Here is a 22,740-nt window from a genome sequence, read left to right on the forward strand (position 1 = left end):
TGAGGAACTTGCTTCAGAGGAGGAGGAAGAGGGAGTGAAGGAGGTGCCTTCTTCAGAGATTAAAGAGGTGTGTGCAATGTGGACTAGGGTGCAAGCTTTTTTAGAGAAACACCACCCTGACAAAGCTGAAACAAGCCATATCTGCAATATGTTTAATGACAAAACCCTGTCCCACTTCAGGGAAATCTTAGTGAGATGCCAGAAACAGAGTACTCTGGACGGTTATTTTGTGAGACGGGGGTCCAGTGACTCTCAAGCTGGTCCTAGTGGCAATAAAAGACAGAGAAGGGAAGTAACCCAAGAGAAGGCTTTGCTACCTAAAGTCTTTATGAAGGAGGATTTCCCTTCCAAACACTAACTCCTCCCATTTTCTCCCTCCCTATCTTCCAGAAGCCAGCATTAGCCTTCAATAAAGGTATGTAATACTTACATAATTGTTAAAAAAAGTTTTTTGTGAATATTTTTGTTTGGAACGGATTAATTGTATTATCGTTAATTCTTATGGGAAATATTAATTCGGTTATTGGCCATTTCGGTTATTGGCCAACCTTCAGGAATGGATTACAGCCGATAACTGGGGGTCCACTGTATTGTTTATTATGTCATATTAGATGAATTGTGCTAGATAAATAGGCCGTAGAGCTGATATTAGTGTCATATTCAAGGACTATCTTGTCCTGTCTCCCAACACAATTCCTAACATATGCTAGAAACAGACCTCTCTGGAACACTTTTATTTATTTATTTATTTTTATTTGGACATGATACATAGTTGTACAAAGAAATATAGTGATTGGGTGTACATGCCAAAAGCCCCTTGTATGCAGAGCATTATGAGCAGGCTTCAAAGTAACTTTAGATTAACTAAGCAATGATATACTCTGGTAAAAATTATAGTAAACAAATTGCAACATGAAGTACAAATGAGTATTTCAAATAAGAAGCATTATAGTAACAAAATTGTAGCATAACAATGTATAATATAATCCGATCAGATTGAATAAAATCAATGATTTGTAGTGCAGAAACAGGTCATATGGTCATTAGATGAGTTACTGTGCATTCAAGAGAATGGAGTATTCTATTGGGTAATGTAATTAAAAAAAAACCAGTTTGATAGGGTCACAGGTTATACATTTATGAGATACAGTTATTCAGTATTTATTTAGTTGTGGGTGAGTAAGTGGTTTTTAAGTAGTCTTGAATTGGTAAACAGTGTTTCTTTCTTATTTACAGGTAATGAACTCCAGATTTTTGGGCCTTTTATGTGCATCGAGTTTTTACATAGCGTGAGATGGACACGGGAAACGTCAAAGAGTGATCTGTACCTTGTGTTATGGTCATGTGTTCTGTTGAGGTTGGTAAGCAGAAGTTTGAGGGGAGGGTTTATATTCGAGTTTAGTGTTCTATGTATGCAGTAGGCACAAAAATAAGTATGGATGTTTTGTACGGTGAGTAAGTTTAGAGTTTTGAATATTGGTGGAGTATGCTGCCTGGAGTGGGAATTTGTTATCATTCTGACTGCAGCCTTTTGTTGAGTAATTAATGGTCTGAGGTGATTTATTGTTGTTGAGCCCCCATGCACAGATTCCATAGGCAAGATAGTGGTAAATGAGTGAGTGATATAGGGCCAGGAGAGCTGATTGTGGAACATAGTACCGTATCTTCGTTAGTATGCCTATGGTCTTGGAGATTTTCTTGGAAATTTGTTGTACATGTGTTTGAAATTTGAGTCTATTATCAAGGTGGATTCCTAAGAATTTTCCCTCTGTGAGCTTTGTGATAGGTGATCCATTTATCATTATGTTAAGAGGAACATCTATAGTTCTATTCCCAAACTGAATGTAGTAGGTTTTGTCAATATTGAGAGTAAGTTTGTTAATTATCCTCCAGGCAGATATTTTCTGTAATTCGGTATTTACAGTATTGGCTAGTATGACTGGGCTTAGGTGAGAGAAGACATATTTTGTGTCATCTGCAAATAGTGTGGGTTTGAGTAGTTGTGATGCATTTTGTAGGTTGTTTATGTAAATGAGAAAGAGAAGATGACCAAGGACACTTCTCTTTGGGACACCAACTGTAATTGGTTGTGTGGAAGAGTTTGCTCCATTTGTGTACACATATTGGCTTCTATTGCTAAGGTATGACTTTAGGTAGTTGAGGGAGTGCCCTCAATTAGTGATAACTTCATGTGCAAGAAATCATGGTCAACTGTATCAAAAGCTTTACGTAAATCAATGAAGATCCCCAATGGGACTTCTTTTTTTCTTGAGTGCAGTGTATATTTGTTCTAGCATGTGTATAATAGCATCATTCTTACTTTTATTATTTATTTATTTATTTATTTAAAAATTTGAGCACACATACAGAGGTACAAAAAATACAGATAAGAGCAGCATGCCAAAGCCACTTATATTATGCATAGCATTACGGGCTGGCTTAAAATTAACTTAAGATGAACTAAGCAATGATGACATCAGTGATAAAACTTTAATGTATACAGATTACTATAAAGCACAAGTGAGTATTACAAAGACAGGTCATATGGTTGTATGCATTGTTGTACATTCAGTAGAATGGAGTATTCTGGTAGGTAGTGTATTTAAAAAATAATAAAGTTAGATTGTGTTTTAGGTTTAACATTTATGTGATATAATTGTGAGAAACATTTAAGATATACAATTTATAAGGTTCAGTTATTCAGTATTTATTTGGTTTTGGGTGAGTAAGTGATCTTTGAGAAGAGACTTGAATTTTTAAACAGGTAGTGTTTCTTTTATATTTACAGGTAATGAGTTCCAGATTTTAGGGCCTTTTATGTGCATTGAGTTTTTGCATAGTGTGAGATGGACACGAGGAACATCAAAGAGTGATCTGTGCCTTGTGTTATGGTCATGTGTTCTGTTGAGGTTGGCAAGGAGATGTTTGAGGGGAGGGTTAATATCAGAGTTAAGTGTTCTATGTATGTAATAGGTGCAGTAATAAGTATGAATGTTTTGTATGGTGAATAGGTTTAGTGTATTGAATATTGGTGGAGTGTGCTGCCTATAGTGAGAATTTGTTATCATTCTAACTGCAGCCTTTTGTTGGGTAATTAGTGGTCTGATATGGTTAGGCCTGAATCCAAACTGACAGGGGTTGAGTATGTTGTGAGAGATGAGGTAGGAATAGATTCGCTTATGAATTAATTTTTCAAAGATTTTAGAGAGAATGGGCAAGTTGGATATTAGCCTATAGTTATTCAAGTTTGCTTGATCTCCTCCTTTATGTATTTAGGTGACCCTCACTATTTTGAGAACTGTGGGGAAGGTAAAAGATTCAATGGATTTGTTAAAGAGTGTTGCAATGATTGCTGACAGTACTTGTGAAGCTTTTTTGTATATAAAGGGTGGTAAGGTATTTAGATCTCCTGCCTTGTTCTTTAGTGTGTTGATAATAAGGGAGACTTCTGTTGGGTTAGTCTGAGCTAGGAATAGTGTGTTTGGGTAGGTGCCAGTGAGGTAGTCATTAGGTGGGGTATTTGAGCTTGGGATTTTACCCACAAGGCTTTTTCCTATGATGGAGAAGAAAACATCGAGTCTGTTTGCTGTTTCAGTTGGTGGGAGTTGGGGTTCATCTGGTTTTGTCAGTTTGATTATTCTGTTTCCTGATATTTTTTTTGTTTGTAGAATTTCAGATAGGGTTTTCCAGGTCTTTTTTATATCACCTTTTAAGTTGGATAATCTGTTCTCATAATACAATTTTTTTTCCCTTCTTATCAGGCTGGTTAGGATTGATGAGTAATGTTTTGTTTGGTCTCTGGTTATGTGACCCATTCTGTACTGTTTTTCATATTGGTGCTTCATATTTATGAATTTGAGGATGCTGGGTGTTACTGTTCAGTCTCTTAGCTGTGATCTGTTTAGTTTTTTTAGGGTAGTGCTTGTTATAGAGGTATTGGGTCTTTTTTAGAAAATTATTAATACAAGTCTCCCTCAACATTCGCGATGGTTAGGGGATCAAGAGCCTCGCGAATGTTGAAAAACCGTGAATGTCACCGTCTAATACCTTTCCTAATAGCCATTCCAATATGCAGCATGAATGGGTTTACATTATTTATACTGTAGTTTAATAGCAAATAATGAACAAACAAAACACTCGCCACACTGAGTGGTGGGAGGGCTGGCTGCCAGTTGCAGGGGTCGGAGGGAGGGTAGTAGGGACTCGCAGGTGGCGGGAAACTTAAATATGATTTGGCAGCTGGGAATTTGGTGGCTGGGAATTTGGCGGTTGGGAATTCGCGAATGTGTGAAGCCTGTGAAAGTTGAAAACGTGAATGTTGAGGGAGACCTGCACATTGGTCAGTATCTGTATAGATTTCTAGCTCATTTTGCCAGTTGATGTTTGTCATTGCTGTTGTGAAGTTATTAACCCTTTGACTGTCGCGGCCGTATATATACGTCTTATGATGTACCGTGTTTGACGTATATATACTCATAAATTCTAGCGGCTTCAAATCAAGCAGGAGAAAGCTGGTAGGCCCACATGTGAGAGAATTGGTCTGTGTGGTCAGTGTGCACCATATAAAAAAAATCCTGGAGCACACAGTGCATAATGAGAAAAAAAAAACTCCGACCGTTTTTTTTAATTAAAATGCCGAATTTGTGGTCTATTTTCGTATAGTATTTATGGTTGTATTCTCGTTTTCTTGGTCTCATTTGATAGAATGGATAACATGTTATAGAAATAGAGGTGATATTAATTGATTTTACTATAAAACGAACCTAGAAATGGAGCTCAAATTAGGGGAAATGTTTGATTTTTGCCAATGTTCAAAAGTAAACAAATGATGCCATTGTCCAATAAATGTCCAACTAGCCATTCTAATATGCAGTCATGAATGGGTTGATGTTATTTATACAATTATTACAGTATTGCAGTAGTCTGCATAATAGTAAGTCTTCTATTTTTTGTTTGAATAAAAATTCAAAATAGAAAGCAAGAGTAATATCAGAGGGGCCTGGAAACGTGACTGATGAACAAAGAATGTTATTTTAGAGCCAGGAATGTCTGCATTGTTCATTCTGGACCTTATTTTGAAATTGTCATATTTTTTAGTTTTCGTGAAATTGGCCAAATTGCAAATTTCTGACCACATTATTAGGTAGTTGAAATCGGTAAATGGGCAGTTTCTTGTACTCAATCGATAGAAAAAAATGGAGTTCTAACGAAATAGCTATGAGTTTGGGCGACTGGAACAAGGGAATTAGCCAAAAATAGGGCTCAAAGTGGGCGAAATCGCTGATTTGTAAACATCACCGAGGTCGCTAACTTCGCGAGAGCATAATTCCGTCAGTTTTCCATCAAATTTCGTTTTTTTTTTGGTGTCATTACAATCGAGAAAAGATTCTCTATCATTTCATAAGAAAAAATAATTTTTTTTTTTTTTTTAAATTTTGCGACACCAGGAGACACCTCAGGATTGGGGGTTGCAACAGTCAAAGGGTTAATGGCTGCCTCATTATGAAGTCTGAAGGTTACTTTAGTAGAGTCTTGGGGTAATTTACCTAGATTGGTTATGAGAAAGGTAGGGTAGTGGTCTGTGGTATTATCTGTGATTATGCCTGATTTTAAAGGAGATATGGCGTTGGTCCAGATGTGGTCTAATAGGGAAACACTATTCTCTGTGATTCTTGTAGGTTTTGTTACTGTTGGTAGCAATATGCAGTTACTCATAGTGTTCGTGAATTCAGCTACATGTGGGTCCTGGTCTTGCAGAAGATTTATACTGAAGTCTCCTGTGAGTAGTAAGTGGTTTTTGTTCATGTGTGCATCAGTTATCATACTTCCTAGGTTTTCAGTAAAATGGCTGATATTTGACTGGTATTCTGTGGATGTTTATCACTGTGAGAGGTTTTTGTAGGTAGTATTTGGATTTGAATTTAGCTATTATATATTCCCCATGTTCATCTTTTGTGCAGGTATTATTGATACATTCTAGTTGGTCTGAGTAGTATATAGCTGTGCCACCCCCTTGTTGGTCTGGCCTACAGTTGTGTATGGCTGTGTAACCAGGAATGGCATAGACATCTGTAGTATCAGGCTTTAGCCAGGTTTCGGTGAGAGTAATGATGGACATACTGGCATGCAAGGAATTAAGTAATGCTGTGAGGTCATCGTAATGTTTGCTTAAAGATCTGGTTGCTAACGCTGTCGCTTCACACGGCGAGGGCCTGGGTTTGATTCCCAGCCATAGTAGAAACATTGGAGTCTGTGGAGACAAAGAACTTTGTCTTTGGAGGCAAAGAGGGGAATGTATGAGAGTATAGTTTTACCAACACTCTTATATGGGTGTGAAGCATGAGTGATGAATATTGCAGCGAGGAGAAGGCTGGAGGCAGTGGAGATGTCATGTCTGAAGGCAATGTGTGGTGTGGATATAATGCAGAGATTTCGTAGTTTGGAAGTTAGGAGGAGGTGCGGGATTACCAAAACTGTTGTCCAGAGGGCTGAGGAAGGGTTGTTGAGGTGGTTCGGACATGTAAAGAGAATGAAGCGAAACAGAATGACTTCAAGAGTGTATCAGTCTGTAGTGGAAGGAAGGCAGGGTAGGGGTCAGCCTAGGAAAGGTTGGAGGGAGGGGGTAAAGGAGGTTTTGTGTGTGAGGGGCTTGGACTTCCAGCAGGCAGGCATGAGCGTGTTTGATAGGAGTGAATGGAGACAAATGGTTTTTAATACTTGACGTGCTGTTGGAGTGTGAGCAAAGTAACATTTATGAAGGGATTCAGGGAAACTGACAGGCCAGACTTGAGTCCTGGAGATGGGAAGTACAGTGCCTGCACTCTGAAGGAGGGGTGTTAATGTTGCAGTTTAAAAACTGTAGTGTAAAGGACCCTTCTGGCAAGACAGTGATGGAGTGAATGATGGTGAAAGTTTTTCTTTTTCGGGCCACCCTGCCTTGGTGGGAATCGGCCAGTGTGTTAAAAAAAAAAAGGGGGGGCTTTCTGTATAATAATATGTCATTGATGTCAGCTAGGCCTGTATACCATGTACTTGTACTTGTAGTAAATATATTATTATTATTATTATTGTTGTTGTTGTTATTATTAAAGACAGTTATGTTGCTGTTTGCTCTGAGAAATCCCTTTGTTCTGCTGTGTAGTAATTACAATTGCTGTTTGATTCATTTAAGTCATTCAATAAGAGGTTGGTATCAGGATCAGTGCTTGTAATCATAAGATTTATAGTGAATCTATAATTAGACTAAAGTATAAGACAATGTAAATATTCTAAAGCTAAAAAGTAGCACCTTAATTATTTTAACAAATGTAAATATATGAACTAAGATAGTTCTTTAAAGCTAAAAAAAAGGAGAAAATATAAAAGGGACTAAAATAAGTAGTGGTAAACAATTAAAGTGGTAATCAATTAACCCTTTGGGGGTTTCGGACGTACTAGTACGTCTTACGACCCAGGGTTTTTGACGTACTAGTACGCTTAAATTCTAGCGCCCTCAAATCTAGTGAGAGAAAGCTGGTAGGCCTACATATGAAAGAATGGGTCTATGTGGTCAGTGAGCACAGTATAAAAAAAATCCTGCAGCACACAGTGCGTAATGAGGAAAAAAAAACTTGGACTGCGTTTTTGGATTAAAACAGCAACTTTGCACTGTATTTTCGTATGGTATTTATTGTTGTATTCTAGTTTTCTTGGTCTCATTTTATAGAATGGAAGACATATTACAGAAATTGAGATGATTTTGACTGGTTTTTCAAAGAAAAGTGCCTTGAAATTGAGCTCAAAGTAGCAGAAATGCTTGATTTTTACTAAAGTTCAAAAGTAAACAAATCATGCCAAGCGTCCAATGCACATCAACTGGTGAGTCTAATATTCTTTCACAAGTGTGCTGATATTATTTATACCATTTCTACACAAATGCAGTAGTCTGCATAGCAGTAAATCTTATTTTTTGTGTTAGAATCAAAATTCAAAATGGAAAGCAAAAAAAAGATGTAATAGGGGCCTGGGGACGTGACTAATGAACAGAGAAAATGTTATTTTAGTGCCAGGAATGTTTGTCTTGTATAATCTAGACCCTATTTGGAAATTGGCTTCTTCTGAAATTTATGTGAAATTGGCAAAATTGCCAATTTCTGACCACTTTATTGGATAGTTGAAATCAGTAAATGGGTGATTTCTTGTACTCGTTCGATAGAAAAAATTGAGTTCTAGCGAAATAGATATGATTTTTGTCGACTAGTACACTGTAATTGACCGAAAATAGGGCTCAAGGTGGGCGAAATCGCTGATGTGTAAACATCGTTGAGACCGCTAACTTCGCAAGAGCATAATTCTGTAAGTTTTCCATCAAATTTCATACTTTTGGTGTCATTATGATCGGGAAAAGATTCTCTGTCTTTTCATAAATTTTTTTTTTTTTTTTTAAATTTGGCGGACCCTGAGAACAAGTCTCTGAGAGGACCTGTCGACCCTCAAAGGGTTAAAGGAGCTAGGGAATATAATAGTAAAATAATGAAAATATTACATTTTAGCACCTGGAAATAGTACCTTAATTAATTTAACAAATGTGAATATATGAAATAAGGTAGTTATTTTAAGCTTAAATAAAGGAGAAAATATAAAAGGGACTAAAATAAGAATTGGTAAACCAAGTTAAATGGACAGGTAGTAATTATGATATAATATTAATTTAGGAGTAAGATCTGACTTGTAAAGTTTGAGCAATGAATAGCACTAAAAAAATAAAGTAAAATATATATGAGGTAGTTGGTACTAGCTAGCAAAAGATAGTACAGGGACTTGCACAATAGTGTAATAAAATAGTAATACACCTACCATCCGACTTACGACCGAGTTCGGATCCGAGAAACCGGTCGTAAGTCGAAATGGTCGTAAGTCAAACTTTACTACTGAATATCAACAAAACATTTTTGTAATGACTTTATTTTATTGTTTTATTTTGGTATTTCATGTTTTACTTTACTTTTTATGCTGTTAGTACTGTATTTTATACTGTAAGGTTTAGGATAAACACTGTGTACAACACAAATAGTTGTTTATTTCCCAGAAATTTGGCATAAAAAACACGGTCGTAAGTCGAGTGGTCGTAAGTCGAGCAGGTAGTAAGTCGGGTGGTAGGTGTATACACTAATTGTACCACACAATATAAAAGGGACTAAAATAAGTAGTGGTAGACAAAATTAAATGGACAGATAGCAACCACGAATAACATAAATTTAGGAGTAAGATTTGACTTGCAACACAAAATTTGAGCAATTAATAGCACTAAATAAAAGGTAAAAAGTATTTCAGATAGTTGGTACTAGCTAGTAATAGATAGTACAAGGAATTGCACAATAATTTAATAGGAACATACACTATATGCACCACACATATATATGTGTTAAGGACACTTATCTAATTTGTTATGGAAATGTCAGCTTTTCTATGGAAGGCAGAGAAATCATGTTCATTTGAGATGGTGTATTGTTGTCCTGTTGCTGTTTTTCTAACTAGTATTTTCCCATCTCGAGTGAAACACTGATGTATTTTGTTTTCCTGTTTAAGTTTTCTCAACCTGTACAGAAGGTTTTGACGTTTTCTCATTAGACACTCGTTGATGTACACTCCATTTTTCATTGTAATTGCTGCTCTAATTAGGTCCTTTTTTCTATCATATGAATGAAGTCTGATCATAATACTGTGTTTACTACCTTGTTTTCCTAGCAAACGCATTTCTTTGATTTCATTGCTTTGCAGGATAACTTGTACATGGTCATGTATTATCCTGGTAGCAGTTTCTTCGCACTGGGCTTGGGTTATGTCAATAGGAATGTGAGAGCTGTTTATTATAACTGCATCAGACAACTTATCTTGTTTGGTTTTGTCATCTTGGAAATCAAGGTATTCATTAGTTGAGTGTGCATGTTCTGGTTCCAGTCCTTGATTGCTTCTTCAGCCTTCATATTTAGGGTTGTTATTTGCTCAGTGTGACTGGCTATAGCTGTTTTCAGAGTATTTTCTGTGTCAGCACTTCCCGATGTAATCTTCTCATCGAGGTTTTGGATCTTGTTCTCGAGGATGGTGACCTTGGACTCATATCGCGCAAGTGTTGCTTTAATATCTTTGTTTTCATTTTCTAGAGCGACAATGTATTCCCTAATGTAAAAACTATACATGCATTTTCTCAATATCATGAACATAGGTAAAACTTTCTCATCAATTAAATCAATATATATACTTACTCTCAATATCTGTATTCATCTATTGTAGACTCTATTGTGTCTACCTAAGGTTAATAATCAAAATTGTATGTCTTCTCTATAATACTTATTAACCCTTTCACTGTTGGTCTTGTAATATTACGACTTGCAAGTCAGTGTCAGTACCGTAGTATTACGCCAAAGTTTTAGTGGCTTCAAATCTTGCAGGAGAAAGTTGGTAGGCCTATATATGAGAGAAGGGGTCTGAGCAGTCAGTATGCACAGTATAAAAAAAATCTTGCAGAACGCAGTGCATAATGAGAAATAAAAACTGTGTTTTTCGTTTAAAACACCGACTTTGTGGTGTATTTTTGTATGATATTTATGGTTGTGAGTGAGTGTGAGTTGTGAGTGTGGGGGAAGTTCGTGAGGCAGTAGGTAAAATGAAAGGGGGTAAGGCAGCCGGGATTGATGGGATAAAGATAGAAATGTTAAAAGCAGGTGGGGATATAGTTTTGGAGTGGTTGGTGCAATTATTTAATAAATGTATGGAAGAGGGTAAGGTACCTAGGGATTGGCAGAGAGCATGCATAGTTCCTTTGTATAAAGGCAAAGGGGATAAAAGAGAGTGCAAAAATTATAGGGGGATAAGTCTGCTGAGTATACCTGGTAAAGTGTATGGTAGAGTTATTATTGAAAGAATTAAAAGTAAGACGGAGAATAGGATAGCAGATGAACAAGGAGGCTTTAGGAAAGGTAGGGGGTGTGTGGACCAGGTGTTTACAGTGAAACATATAAGTGAACAGTATTTAGATAAGGCATTTATGGATTTGGAAAAGGCGTGTGACAGGGTGGATAGGGGGGCAATGTGGCAGATGTTGCAAGTGTATGGTGTAGGAGGTAGGTTACTGAAAGCAGTGAAGAGTTTTTACGAGGATAGTGAGGCTCAAGTTAGAGTATGTAGGAAAGAGGGAAATTTTTGCCCAGTAAAAGTAGGAGGTGTGGGATTACCAAAACTGTTGTCCAGAGGGCTGAGGAAGGGTTGTTGAGGTGGTTCGGACATGTAGAGAGAATGGAGCGAAACAGAATGACTTCAAGAGTGTATCAGTCTGTAGTGGAAGGAAGGCGGGGTAGGGGTCGGCCTAGGAAAGGTTGGAGAGAGGGGGTAAAGGAGGTTTTGTGTGCGAGGGGCTTGGACTTCCAGCAGGCATGCGTGAGCGTGTTTGATAGGAGTGAATGGAGACAAATGGTTTTTAATACTTGACGTGCTGTTGGAGTGTGAGCAAAGTAACATTTATGAAGGGGTTCAGGGAAACCGGCAGGCCGGACTTGAGTCCTGGAGATGGGAAGTACAGTGCCTGCACTCTGAAGGAGGGGTGTTAATTAATGTTGCAGTTTAAAAACTGTAGTGTAAAGCACCCTTCTGGCAAGACAGTGATGGAGTGAATGATGGTGAAAGTTTTTCTTTTTCGGGCCACCCTGCCTTGGTGGGAATCGGCCAGTGTGATAATAATAAAAAAAAAATTTATGGTTGTGTTTTCGTTTTCTTGGTCTCATTTGACAGAAGGGAAGATATATTACAGAAATAGAGATGATTTTGAATGGTTTACAGACTAAAAGTGCCGTGAAACTGAGCTCAGATTAGCAGAAATGTTCGATTTTTGCCAATGTTCATGAGTAAATAAATCATGTCACGCATCCAATACAAGTCAGCTGGTGGATCTAATATGCTTTCAAAAATCCACAGATATTATTTATACCATTTTTACATAATGCAGTAGTCTGCAAAACAGTAAATCTTATACAGTGGACCCCCGCCTTACGATATTATTTCATTTCAAAAGTATGTTCAGGTGCCGTTACTGGACGAATTTGTTCCCATAAGGAATATTGTGAATTAGATTAGTCTGTTTCAGACCCCCAAAAATACACGTACAAAAGCACTTTCATAAATATACTGTACTTACATAATTGGTCGCATTGGGAGCTGATCGTAAGGCGGGGGTCCACTGTACTTTTTTGTGAATGAAATTTCAAAATGGAAAGCAAGTGTTATATAAGAGGGGGCTGGGGATGTGAGTAATGAACAGAGAAAACATTATTTTAGTCCTAGGAATGTATTGTTAATTCTGGACCCTATTTTAAAATTGGCCTTATTCAAATTGTGTATGAAATTGGCCAAATTTACCAATTTTTGATTACTTTATTGGGTAGTTGAAATCGGTTAATGGGTGGCTTTTTGTACTCAATCGATAGAACAAATGGAATTCTAGTGAAATAACTATGAGTTTGGTCGACTGGAACAATGGAATTGGCCAGAAATAGGGCTCAAAATGGGCGAAATCACCAATGCACAGACATCGCTGAGACCGTTAACTTTGCAAGAGCATAATTTCATAAGTTTTCCATCAAATTTTGTACTTTTGGTGTCATTACCATCAGAAAAAGATTCTCTAACATTTCATAAGAAAAATTTGTTTTTTCTTTGAAAATTCTTCGACACTGAGAGCAAGTTTGTGAGCAGGAGTCTCGACAGTGAAAGGGTTAAAGCTATATAGCATGACCTAATAGAATACTCAATTCTCTTGTATTCATTGTAACTCATCTAATGAGCATATACATATAGTGTTACTGCCATATTAATCATAAGTTAGCTGTAAGTTTGACCAAAATGTTCTGCATATAAAGGAGCTTTTGGCATGTACTCCCAACTATTATATTTCTTTTTACAAGCATGTATCATGTCGAAATAAATTATTATTATTATTATTATTATTATTATTATTATTATTATTATTATTATTATTATTATTATTATTATTATTATTATTATTATTATTATTCAGTTGTAATCCTGTGTAAGTTAGGTTATGGGAACAAACCATTTACCTCAGCTTTCCAAGTTTTTCTTATGAAAAACTTAAGTGTCATTCATCATCACTTATTATGTTAATGTCTAGGCACATTTTGGTCTTACTCAGTTGAGGGCTTCTGTACTATAGCAAATAGCCCCTCTTTACAGGATGAGTATACCTTTTACCTGCATTATTTTGCTCAATTCCAAGGCCTTCATGATTCTTATAGGTATAGAATAATGTACCATAGATATTTAGATTAGTTCTTTTAATCATTGACCCCATTAATTACAGCCTTCTAATCTCCACAATTGAATTCTGGCAGTGTCTCTTAATTTGCCTCCCTTTATGTTGAACTCTCCTTGGGAAGTTGCAATGATTCACGTTTACTTCTCCCTCCTTCCATGCCCAAAGGCCACCTTCATATCTGTTTCACACTCACTCTTCATTGAACATTTTCAGTCATATTTTCATGCAGAAACAGTGTTCACTGTTGGCCTGAAATTCCTAGATAGAGTAGGGTATAATGCTATGTTTCTAGATGTAGTAATCCAAGGAGGCTTACTAAAGTCAGCCAGAATTTTATCAGCATAGAATACTGGGACCTCTAGGATCTATGTTAAAGTTACTAACATTATTTAACTGATTGCAGATACTGTGTTCCTGTGCATGTGGCATTTGAGAAAGAGAAGTCACATAGAAGTCAAGTTAGCCTTGGTAGACTTAGGATTTTTTGTTAAAATAGACTCCACACCACAAGTAAGTCTGTTCCAGTTTATGCATTAGGAAACCCAGAATGTGGAACTTGCTGCTCAGTTAGCCTTTCCAGAGAAGTGAACTAAGGAAGAATTGTGAAGGCGGGATAAGTTAATCTTGCATTACCTGTGTCTGCAGTGATTGCCAGAGTTGAGTATCTCACAAGTTCCTACATCAGTGCTCTTAATTCTAGCTACCCACCTTGCTGAAAGTCCCAGTTTTAATGCAAACTTCCTCTATGACTATTTAATGGAAACTAATAATTGTGTTTCTAGTCATAATATGATTGTAATATCCAGCAGGACTTGCAAGCAATTAAAAAGTCTATGAATTTCATGCAACAACTTTATTATTTGTGTCAAAAGATTTTTGTCTTATTCAGTATATGTATCTTGTTAATTCTAGAATACAGGAGTGTGCTGACTTATTTTTCTAATATACAGTTATATTGAAGAATAACAACCACCCTACATGTTTCCAGAGACTTACAATCTCTTTCAACAAGCAACTGTGGAAGTGTTTTCTAACACCTGATACTTATTTGCCTTTATTATTTATTGATAAAACAGAACCAAGTGAACAGCTTTGAGTGTCTTGTTATGAACACTATTTTAAAATATATTTTACTGATGAAATAATACAAACTATTAATTATTTAGAATTTTCAGGAAAATGTTTTCTAACAATGCACAAGATCTCAGAGGTTACCAAATACTATAATTTTTTCATAAAATGTTATAGCAAAACTGTTGATAATGCACACTAGCATTCATTTAAAAGACAAACCTTATGAAATGTTCAGTGTGTGTGAAATATTTTAGTTGTGCAAAAGAATTCTTGAAAGATACACAAGAGAGCGGACTGAAGATAAACCATATCAGTTTAAATTATTATTTTCATTACATTCCTGACCATAGGGGTCATACAGTGTCTAGGGAAATGGAAGGTGGTCACGTTCAGTCTGTGGAAGTGGAGGTCATATTCAGTTCCTTTGATCAAGAGCCCCTCACTAGCATCAAGGAACCTCCTGTGAAGGGATATCAGTGTTCAGAGTGTATGAAATGCTTCAGCCATAGAAGTCATCTTCTTATTCATGAAAAAATTCATACAGGAGAAAAGCCTTATCAATGCTCAGAATGTCTGAAATGTTTTAGCCAAAAAAGTCACCTTGTAGTACACAAGAAGATTCATACAGGAGAGAAGCCTTTTCAATGTTCAGAATGTTTGAGATGCTTTAGCCAAAAAAGTCACCTTATAGTACACAAGAAAATTCATACAGGTGAGAAACCTCATCAGTGTTCGGAATGTTTAAAACGTTTTAGTAATAAAAGTGATCTTATGAAGCATTTCAAAATACATACAGGAGAGAAGCCTTATCAATGTTCTGAATGTCTGAAATGTTTTTACCAGAAAAGTCATCTTGTAAGACATGAAAAAATTCATGCAGGAGAGAAGCCTTATCAGTGTCTAGAATGTCTGAAATGTTTTTGCCGAAAAAGTAATCTTGTTATACATGAAAAAATTCATACAGGAGAGAAGCCTTTTCAATGCTCAGAATGTCAAAAATGTTTCACCAATAAAAGTAGTCTTGTAAAACATGAGAAAATTCATTCAGGAGAGAAGCCTTATCAATGTTTACAATGTTTGAAATGTTTTACTGTTAAAAGTAATCTTGTAAATCACGAGAAAATTCATACAGGAGAGAAGCCCTATCGGTGTTCAAGGTGTCTGAAATGTTTCGGCAATAAAAGTGATCTTGTAAAACATGAAAAAATTCATACAGGAGAGAAACCTTTTAAGTGTTTAGTGTGTTTGAAATGTTTTGGCATAAAAAGGGATCTTGAAAGACACAAGAGAGTTCATACAGGAGAGAAGCCTTTTCAATGTTCAGTGTGTATGAAATGTTTTAGGATAAAAAGGGATGCTGTAGTACATGCAAAACTTCATACAGAAGAGAACCTGTATCAGTGTTTAGAGTGTATGAAATGTTTTAACAGAAAAAGTAATCTTGTTCAACATGAACAAGTTCATAGAGGATGGAAACCATATAAATGTGCAGAATGCTTCAAATGTTTTACCTTTAAGCGTTACCTTAAAAGACATTTAAAAGTTCATACTGGGGAGAAATCAATCAGTGTTCATAGTGTTTAAAATTATTTAGTAATATAAATGGCCATATATCACAGGAAAAAGGGCAGACTATATAGTGCAGACCATATCAGTATTCAGTAAAGTTGGGAAGATTCCAAAATTTTTGCTGATATTAATACTGATATTCAATTTAGGGGTCAATAAATAATTTTTCATTATTTTTTTTTAATTATGATAGTTGTTTAGTATACAAGGGAATGCTTATTGTTCATTAAATATTACATAACCTAGGGTAATTAAATATTAAATAACTTAATTTCTCTGAAATGCCCATGTCAATACTCATTACTAATTACTGGTACCACCATTAGACTTATAAACTGAAAAAAGAACAAACTTTATATTAATCTCTCTACATATTCAGTAATCTGATGAAAATGGATAGTAATCAATTACAAAAATAAATCCTAATAAATTCCTGTTACATTAAACATTCAATGCTTTCATAATATTGTTTATTGAAAACTTTTAAAAAAATTTTAACACTGATAAAAAAAACCATATTAATGAAATATTTGGAAATTGAACAACATCCACTGCAATGTCACACTGAAAAAGTTATTCTTATACTGGGGATGAAGAAATAAGTCGTGTATTGTGTTGTTGTAAGCGGTGCATCTCTTGAATTTCATTAATAGTATTGACATTTTGAGACCTGATACTGTGCTCCCCAAGTCTGAGAATCTTGGATCATTCAAAGCTTTGGTAATGAAATGTTTCTAGTATTTGAGGAAATATTTCTGAGACCAACCAGTTTCTTTTACCAAGATATATAGTTGTTTTGTGAAATATTTTCAACATTGATGATAACTTGGCAATAAGATTCCATGTAATTCTATCAAATGATAGGTGTGTGTTATCTAAGCTATACATTGCAATAGCTTTTTTGTTCTTAGATGCAATCTATTGCTAAATTAGAGTTATGCTAGTGGGAAGGTACATTCTGAATGAATTTGGTCTTTGGTAATTCATTTTGTTCATGAAGAATCTCACATTTACTGGAGCCTAGAGGAGAGTGACATAAGTGGCTCACTATTTGCCTACTCTTTTATTATTATTATTATTAATGTTCTACTCCAGAATACTACATGTATCATAATGTATGTTGTATTCTGTCCCTTCAGGGGTGGGGTGGGGGGGGAGGCAGAAATACACACACTTTTTTCCTAATTATCTGATTTCATTAAAATTTTTACTGCAATTTAAATAGCTTTCAAACCTGCACACCAGTGATTGTGAGGTTTGCCTTTGAAATATAAAAAGAAAAAAATAATGGATTGTTTTATGGGGTGTCACTTTAGTATGGCATATGCAGAATTGAGTTGATGGACAATGTTTTAGTTGGCCTGCCATGAAAAATAAACAGCAGAATAACAGTGTAACAACTGATCAAAACCAAAGTGACAGTATCTTGTCTTTTAAAAAACACTGAATATTTTTATTATTTTTAATGATTTTGGGGCAAAAATTAATAAAACAATAATTGTTAAGGCTATTGCATTCACCAGTTATCACCCTGTAAAACCATCATTGCTCAATAATGTTTACAAAAATCATGACATTACGTTCACAGATAAATGCATTTGCTATACGAAAAGGAGAATAACTCATTTCTGAGAAAAATAGAAATACAGTGGACCCCCGGTTTACGATATTATTTCATTCCAGAAGTATGTACAGGTGCCAGTACGGAACGAATTTGTTCCCATAAGGAATATTGTGAATTAGATTAGTCCATTTCAGACCCCCAAACATACACGTACAAACGCACTTACATAATTGGTCGCATTGGGAGGTGATCGTAAAGCGGGGGTCCACTGTACTGTATTACAGTGGAACCCCGAATATCGTAAGCATCGGATTTTGCAAATTTAGCTAATTGTAACATTTTTTCGTCAAAATATTGCTTCGCGGATTGTCATTTGACTTGCTAATAGTTGTTCATCCCGAACGTGTACGAGCAGCCTGAGCAGTCCCACACACCATTCAGTCAGTGTGCCATTGTTTATCAGCGAGTGAGCACAATCTCACATGTTCATATGATACATTTCGTAATATTCCATTCTTTTTAGTGCTTGCAACTGCTAAATAAGCCGCCATGGGCCCAAAGAAAGCTCCTAGTGCCAGCCCTTTGGTAAAAAAGGTGAGAAAACAATAGAATTCAAGAAAGAAATTGTAGCAAAGTGCCAAAGTGGAGGAGGAAGAGAGAGGGGAGAATGTGCCTTGTCCAGTGATTCTACGATATGTATGATTTTAAAGCAGCAGGAGTAGATAAAGGCAATAGCACCAGCCAGCGATAAAGTGCAGCATTAACAGTGTAGCAAGTAAGTTAAGTAATTAAGCAATAGAAAAAGGATGATACGAAGGTAACTCCTCCAATGTTGTTGGAGGTGTAAAGGGCCACTGACATATGCCACCTGTATCTTCCACCACCCTGAACCTCTGCAGGCATCTCCTCCATCATACTAACTAATCAAACTAACATCTCCTCCAAGGTAAGTGTAAATATTTCTTATTTATAAATTACATACATTGTTTGTGTGAATAGTGGTGGTGGTCTTTTGCTGCAGCCCCCACTACCACTAATATGTACAGCTCATGTTCTCAGTGGCCCTTATAAACCCAACAACAATAACAATACAATCACTCTTCACATACATAATGACATACAGTGGACCCCCGGTTTACGATATTATTTCATCCCAGAAGTATGTTCAGGTGCCATTACTGAACGAATTTGTTCCCATAAGGAATATTGTGAGTTAGATTAGTCCATTTCAGACCCCCAAACATACACGTACAAACGCACTTACATAATTGGTCGCATTGGGAGCTGATCGTAAACCGTGGGTCCACTATATTTTATTCACTCTAGAGTATATATCATGTTTCTATGTGATTAATATTGTTTATTATGTCTGATGAATTGTGATAAAAAAAATAAGCCATAGAGTTGATATTAGCATCATAACGAAGCATAATAGACTCGCCTCCCTCTTGCCACCCTCTCACCTCCCTCTCTCCTCCTCCCAGTGTTCCATACACCAACAAGAGTCTTCAGTAAAGGTAAGTATGATGTTAAATGTTCATTTATCCATTTTATTAGTGCTTTATGTTTATTTGTCATTGTTTTCTGTATGTAAACCTGTGACAGATTAATTGGATTTACATTATTTCTTATGAGGAAAATGGATTCGCCATTCGTAAATTTTGCTTTTTGTCAGGCTCTCTGGAATGGATTAATTACGAAATTCAAGGGTCCACTGTAATTCATTCCAGACACTCAGACGTATCAACAAAAATTTACATGCACAAAAGAATGAACATTCAACATGACAGTTACCTTTATTGAAGGCTGTTGTTGATGAATGGAAGACAGGGAGGAGGAGGGAGGGAAGAGAGGTTATTCTTTGGAAGGGAAATCCCCCTCTATAAGGGCTCTAGGTCACTTCAGGGGTCACTTCCCTAGCTTAAATATAGATTTACATGCAGAAAATAATGCCAAATAAATGTAAAGCACTAATAAAATGTATAAATGAATATTTAACATCACACTTACCTTTATTGAAGACTCTTGTTGGTGTATGGCAGATGGGGCAGAGGGAGGGGGAGGTGAGTTTATTGTTGGAGAATATGAAACTAATATTAACTCTACGGCTTATTTATCTATCACAATTCAACTAATATGATATGATAAACAATATTAATTACAAAGAAACATGGAATATACTCTAGAATGAATAAAATAAATCATTATGAATGTCACAAGAGGTGTTCTGTTTTTGTTGTTGGGTGTATAAGGGTCACTGTAAGCATAAGCCATCCATAATAGTGATGAAGGCTGCAGCTGAGGTGGCGGTGTTTTCTGTAGCCCTATATAACTCCAACAACATTGGAGGAGTTAGTGGAATCGCTGAAGGAGGCACCCACTACCACCATCACAACCACTGCCACCCTCTACCACTATCATAACTGCTACCACCCTCTACCACTATCACAACTGCTAGCACCCTCTACCACTATCACAACTGCTACCTCCCTCTACCACTATCACAACTGCAACCACCCTCTACCACTATCACAACTGCTACCACTCTACCACCACCACTTTCATATTTTTCTACAAACTTTTTCTTAAATTATATGTGTTTCTCACATTCTTTATCAAAGGACTGGCACTAGAAGCTTTCTTTGGAGCCATGGTGACTTATTCAGCAGTTGCAAGCACTAAAACGAATGGAATATTAAGAAATATATTGTATGAACTCTTGAGATCATCCTCACTCACTGATAAACAATGGCACACTGGCTGGGAATGGAGTGTGAGGCGGCTTGGAGCCGTGCATATGCGTCCCAGACAAACAACTATTTGCGAGTCAAGCGACAATTTTTGAGTTAATGTTTTGATGAAAAAAAATTACGATTTCCGAAAATTACGACTTTCGAGCCTTATGAAAAACGAGGGTCCACTGTAATTGAATTCACATTTTTTCTTATGGGGAAAATGGATTCGCAAATCATCAATTTCAATAATAGTCACACTCTCTGGAACGGATTAATTAAGAAAAACAAGAATCCACTGTATTTAATATAGTAAATATTTAATTTATGTTGATGACAGCATAAAAATCATGGAAAAAACACTTGCAAACAAGTGGATTGCATCACAATGTAGCAAGACTTGTGCACTATTTTTAGTAAGAAAAAATTATTTTTTTTTTTTTTTTTTTTTTTTTTTTTTTTTTTTTTTTTTTTTTTTTTTTTTTTTTTTTTTTTTGTTATTCTTGCCTCCCACCTTCAATTCCTTTGACAACATTGACACCATTATCCCTTACTATCAAATGAATGTTGGAAGCTTGGTATTATTTTTTTTTTTATTATCACACCGGCCGAGTCCCACCAAGGCAGGGTGGCCCGAAAAAGAAAAACTTTCACCATCATTCACTCCATCACTGTCTTGCCAGAAGGGTGCTTTACACTACAGTTTTTAAACTGCAACATTAACACCCCTCCTTCAGAGTGCAGGCACTGTACTTCCCATCTCCAGGACTCAAGTCCGGCCTGCCGGTTTCCCTGAATCCCTTCATAAATGTTACTTTGCTCACACTCCAACAGCACGTCAAGTATTAAAAACCATTTGTCTCCATTCACTCCTATCAAACACGCTCACGCATGCCTGCTGGAAGTCCAAGCCCCTCGCACACAAAACCTCCTTTACCCCCTCCCTCCAACCCTTCCTAGGCCGACCCCTACCCCGCCTTCCTTCCACTACAGACTGATACACTCTTGAAGTCATTCTGTTTCGCTCCATTCTCTCTACATGTCCGAACCACCTCAACAACCCTTCCTCAGCCCTCTGGACAACAGTTTTGGTAATCCCGCACCTCCTCCTAACTTCCAAACTACGAATTCTCTGCATTATATTCACACCACACATTGCCCTCAGACATGACATCTCCACTGCCTCCAGCCTTCTCCTCGCTGCAACATTCATCACCCACGCTTCACACCCATATAAGAGCGTTGGTAAAACTATACTCTCATACATTCCCCTCTTTGCCTCCAAGGACAAAGTTCTTTGTCTCCACAGACTCCTAAGTGCACCACTCACTCTTTTTCCCTCATCAATTCTATGATTCACCTCATCTTTCATAGACCCATCCGCTGACACGTCCACTCCCAAATATCTGAATACGTTCACCTCCTCCATACTCTCTCCCTCCAATCTGATATTCAATCTTTCATCACCTAATCTTTTTGTTATCCTCATAACCTTACTCTTTCCTGTATTCACCTTTAATTTTCTTCTTTTGCACACCCTACCAAATTCATCCACCAATCTCTGCAACTTCTCTTCAGAATCTCCCAAGAGCACAGTGTCATCAGCAAAGAGCAGCTGTGACAACTCCCACTTTGTGTGTGATTCTTTATCTTTTAACTCCACGCCTCTTGCCAAGACCCTCGCATTTACTTCTCTTACAACCCCATCTATAAATATATTAAACAACCACGGTGACATCACACATCCTTGTCTAAGGCCTACTTTTACTGGGAAAAAATTTCCCTCTTTCCTACATACTCTAACTTGAGCCTCACTATCCTCGTAAAAACTCTTCACTGCTTTCAGTAACCTACCTCCTACACCATACACTTGCAACATCTGCCACATTGCCCCCCTATCCACCCTGTCATACGCCTTTTCCAAATCCATAAATGCCACAAAGACCTCTTTAGCCTTATCTAAATACTGTTCACTTATATGTTTCACTGTAAACACCTGGTCCACACACCCCCTACCTTTCCTAAAGCCTCCTTGTTCATCTGCTATCCTATTCTCCGTCTTACTCTTAATTCTTTCAATTATAACTCTACCATACACTTTACCAGGTACACTCAACAGACTTATCCCCCTATAATTTTTGCACTCTCTTTTATCCCCTTTGCCTTTATACAAAGGAACTATGCATGCTCTCTGCCAATCCCTAGGTACCTTACCCTCTTCCATACATTTATTAAATAATTGCACCAACCACTCCAAAACTATATCCCCACCTGCTTTTAACATTTCTATCTTTATCCCATCAATCCCGGCTGCCTTACCCCCTTTCATTTTACCTACTGCCTCACGAACTTCCCCCACACTCACAACTGGCTCTTCCTCACTCCTACAAGATGTTATTCCTCCTTGCCCTATACACGAAATCACAGCTTCCCTATCTTCATCAACATTTAACAATTCCTCAAAATATTCCTTCCATCTTCCCAATACCTCTAAC

General features: G+C 36.7%; 1 protein-coding gene across 2 annotated transcripts; it reads left to right on the forward strand.

Annotated features, from left to right (window-relative positions):
* The first annotated feature begins 854 nt into the window (after positions 1–854).
* LOC128694042 (zinc finger protein 271-like) lies at positions 855–20,634 on the forward strand. 2 transcript variants are annotated; one of them, XM_070091036.1, is made up of 2 exons: positions 855–1,357; positions 13,710–20,634. In XM_070091036.1, the coding sequence occupies exon 2, from the start codon at positions 14,603–14,605 to the stop codon at positions 15,962–15,964; it is 1,362 nt and encodes a 453-aa protein (XP_069947137.1). In that variant the 5' UTR covers positions 855–1,357; positions 13,710–14,602; the 3' UTR covers positions 15,965–20,634. The 2 variants fall into 2 exon arrangements, with proteins under 2 accessions (XP_069947137.1, XP_069947138.1); XM_070091037.1 differs by lacking the exon at positions 855–1,357 and adding an exon at positions 2,405–2,909.
* Positions 20,635–22,740: the final 2,106 nt, after the last annotated feature.

This window comes from Cherax quadricarinatus, chromosome 33, assembly GCF_038502225.1.
Source record: "Cherax quadricarinatus isolate ZL_2023a chromosome 33, ASM3850222v1, whole genome shotgun sequence".
NCBI classification, from domain to species: Eukaryota; Metazoa; Arthropoda; class Malacostraca; order Decapoda; family Parastacidae; genus Cherax; species Cherax quadricarinatus.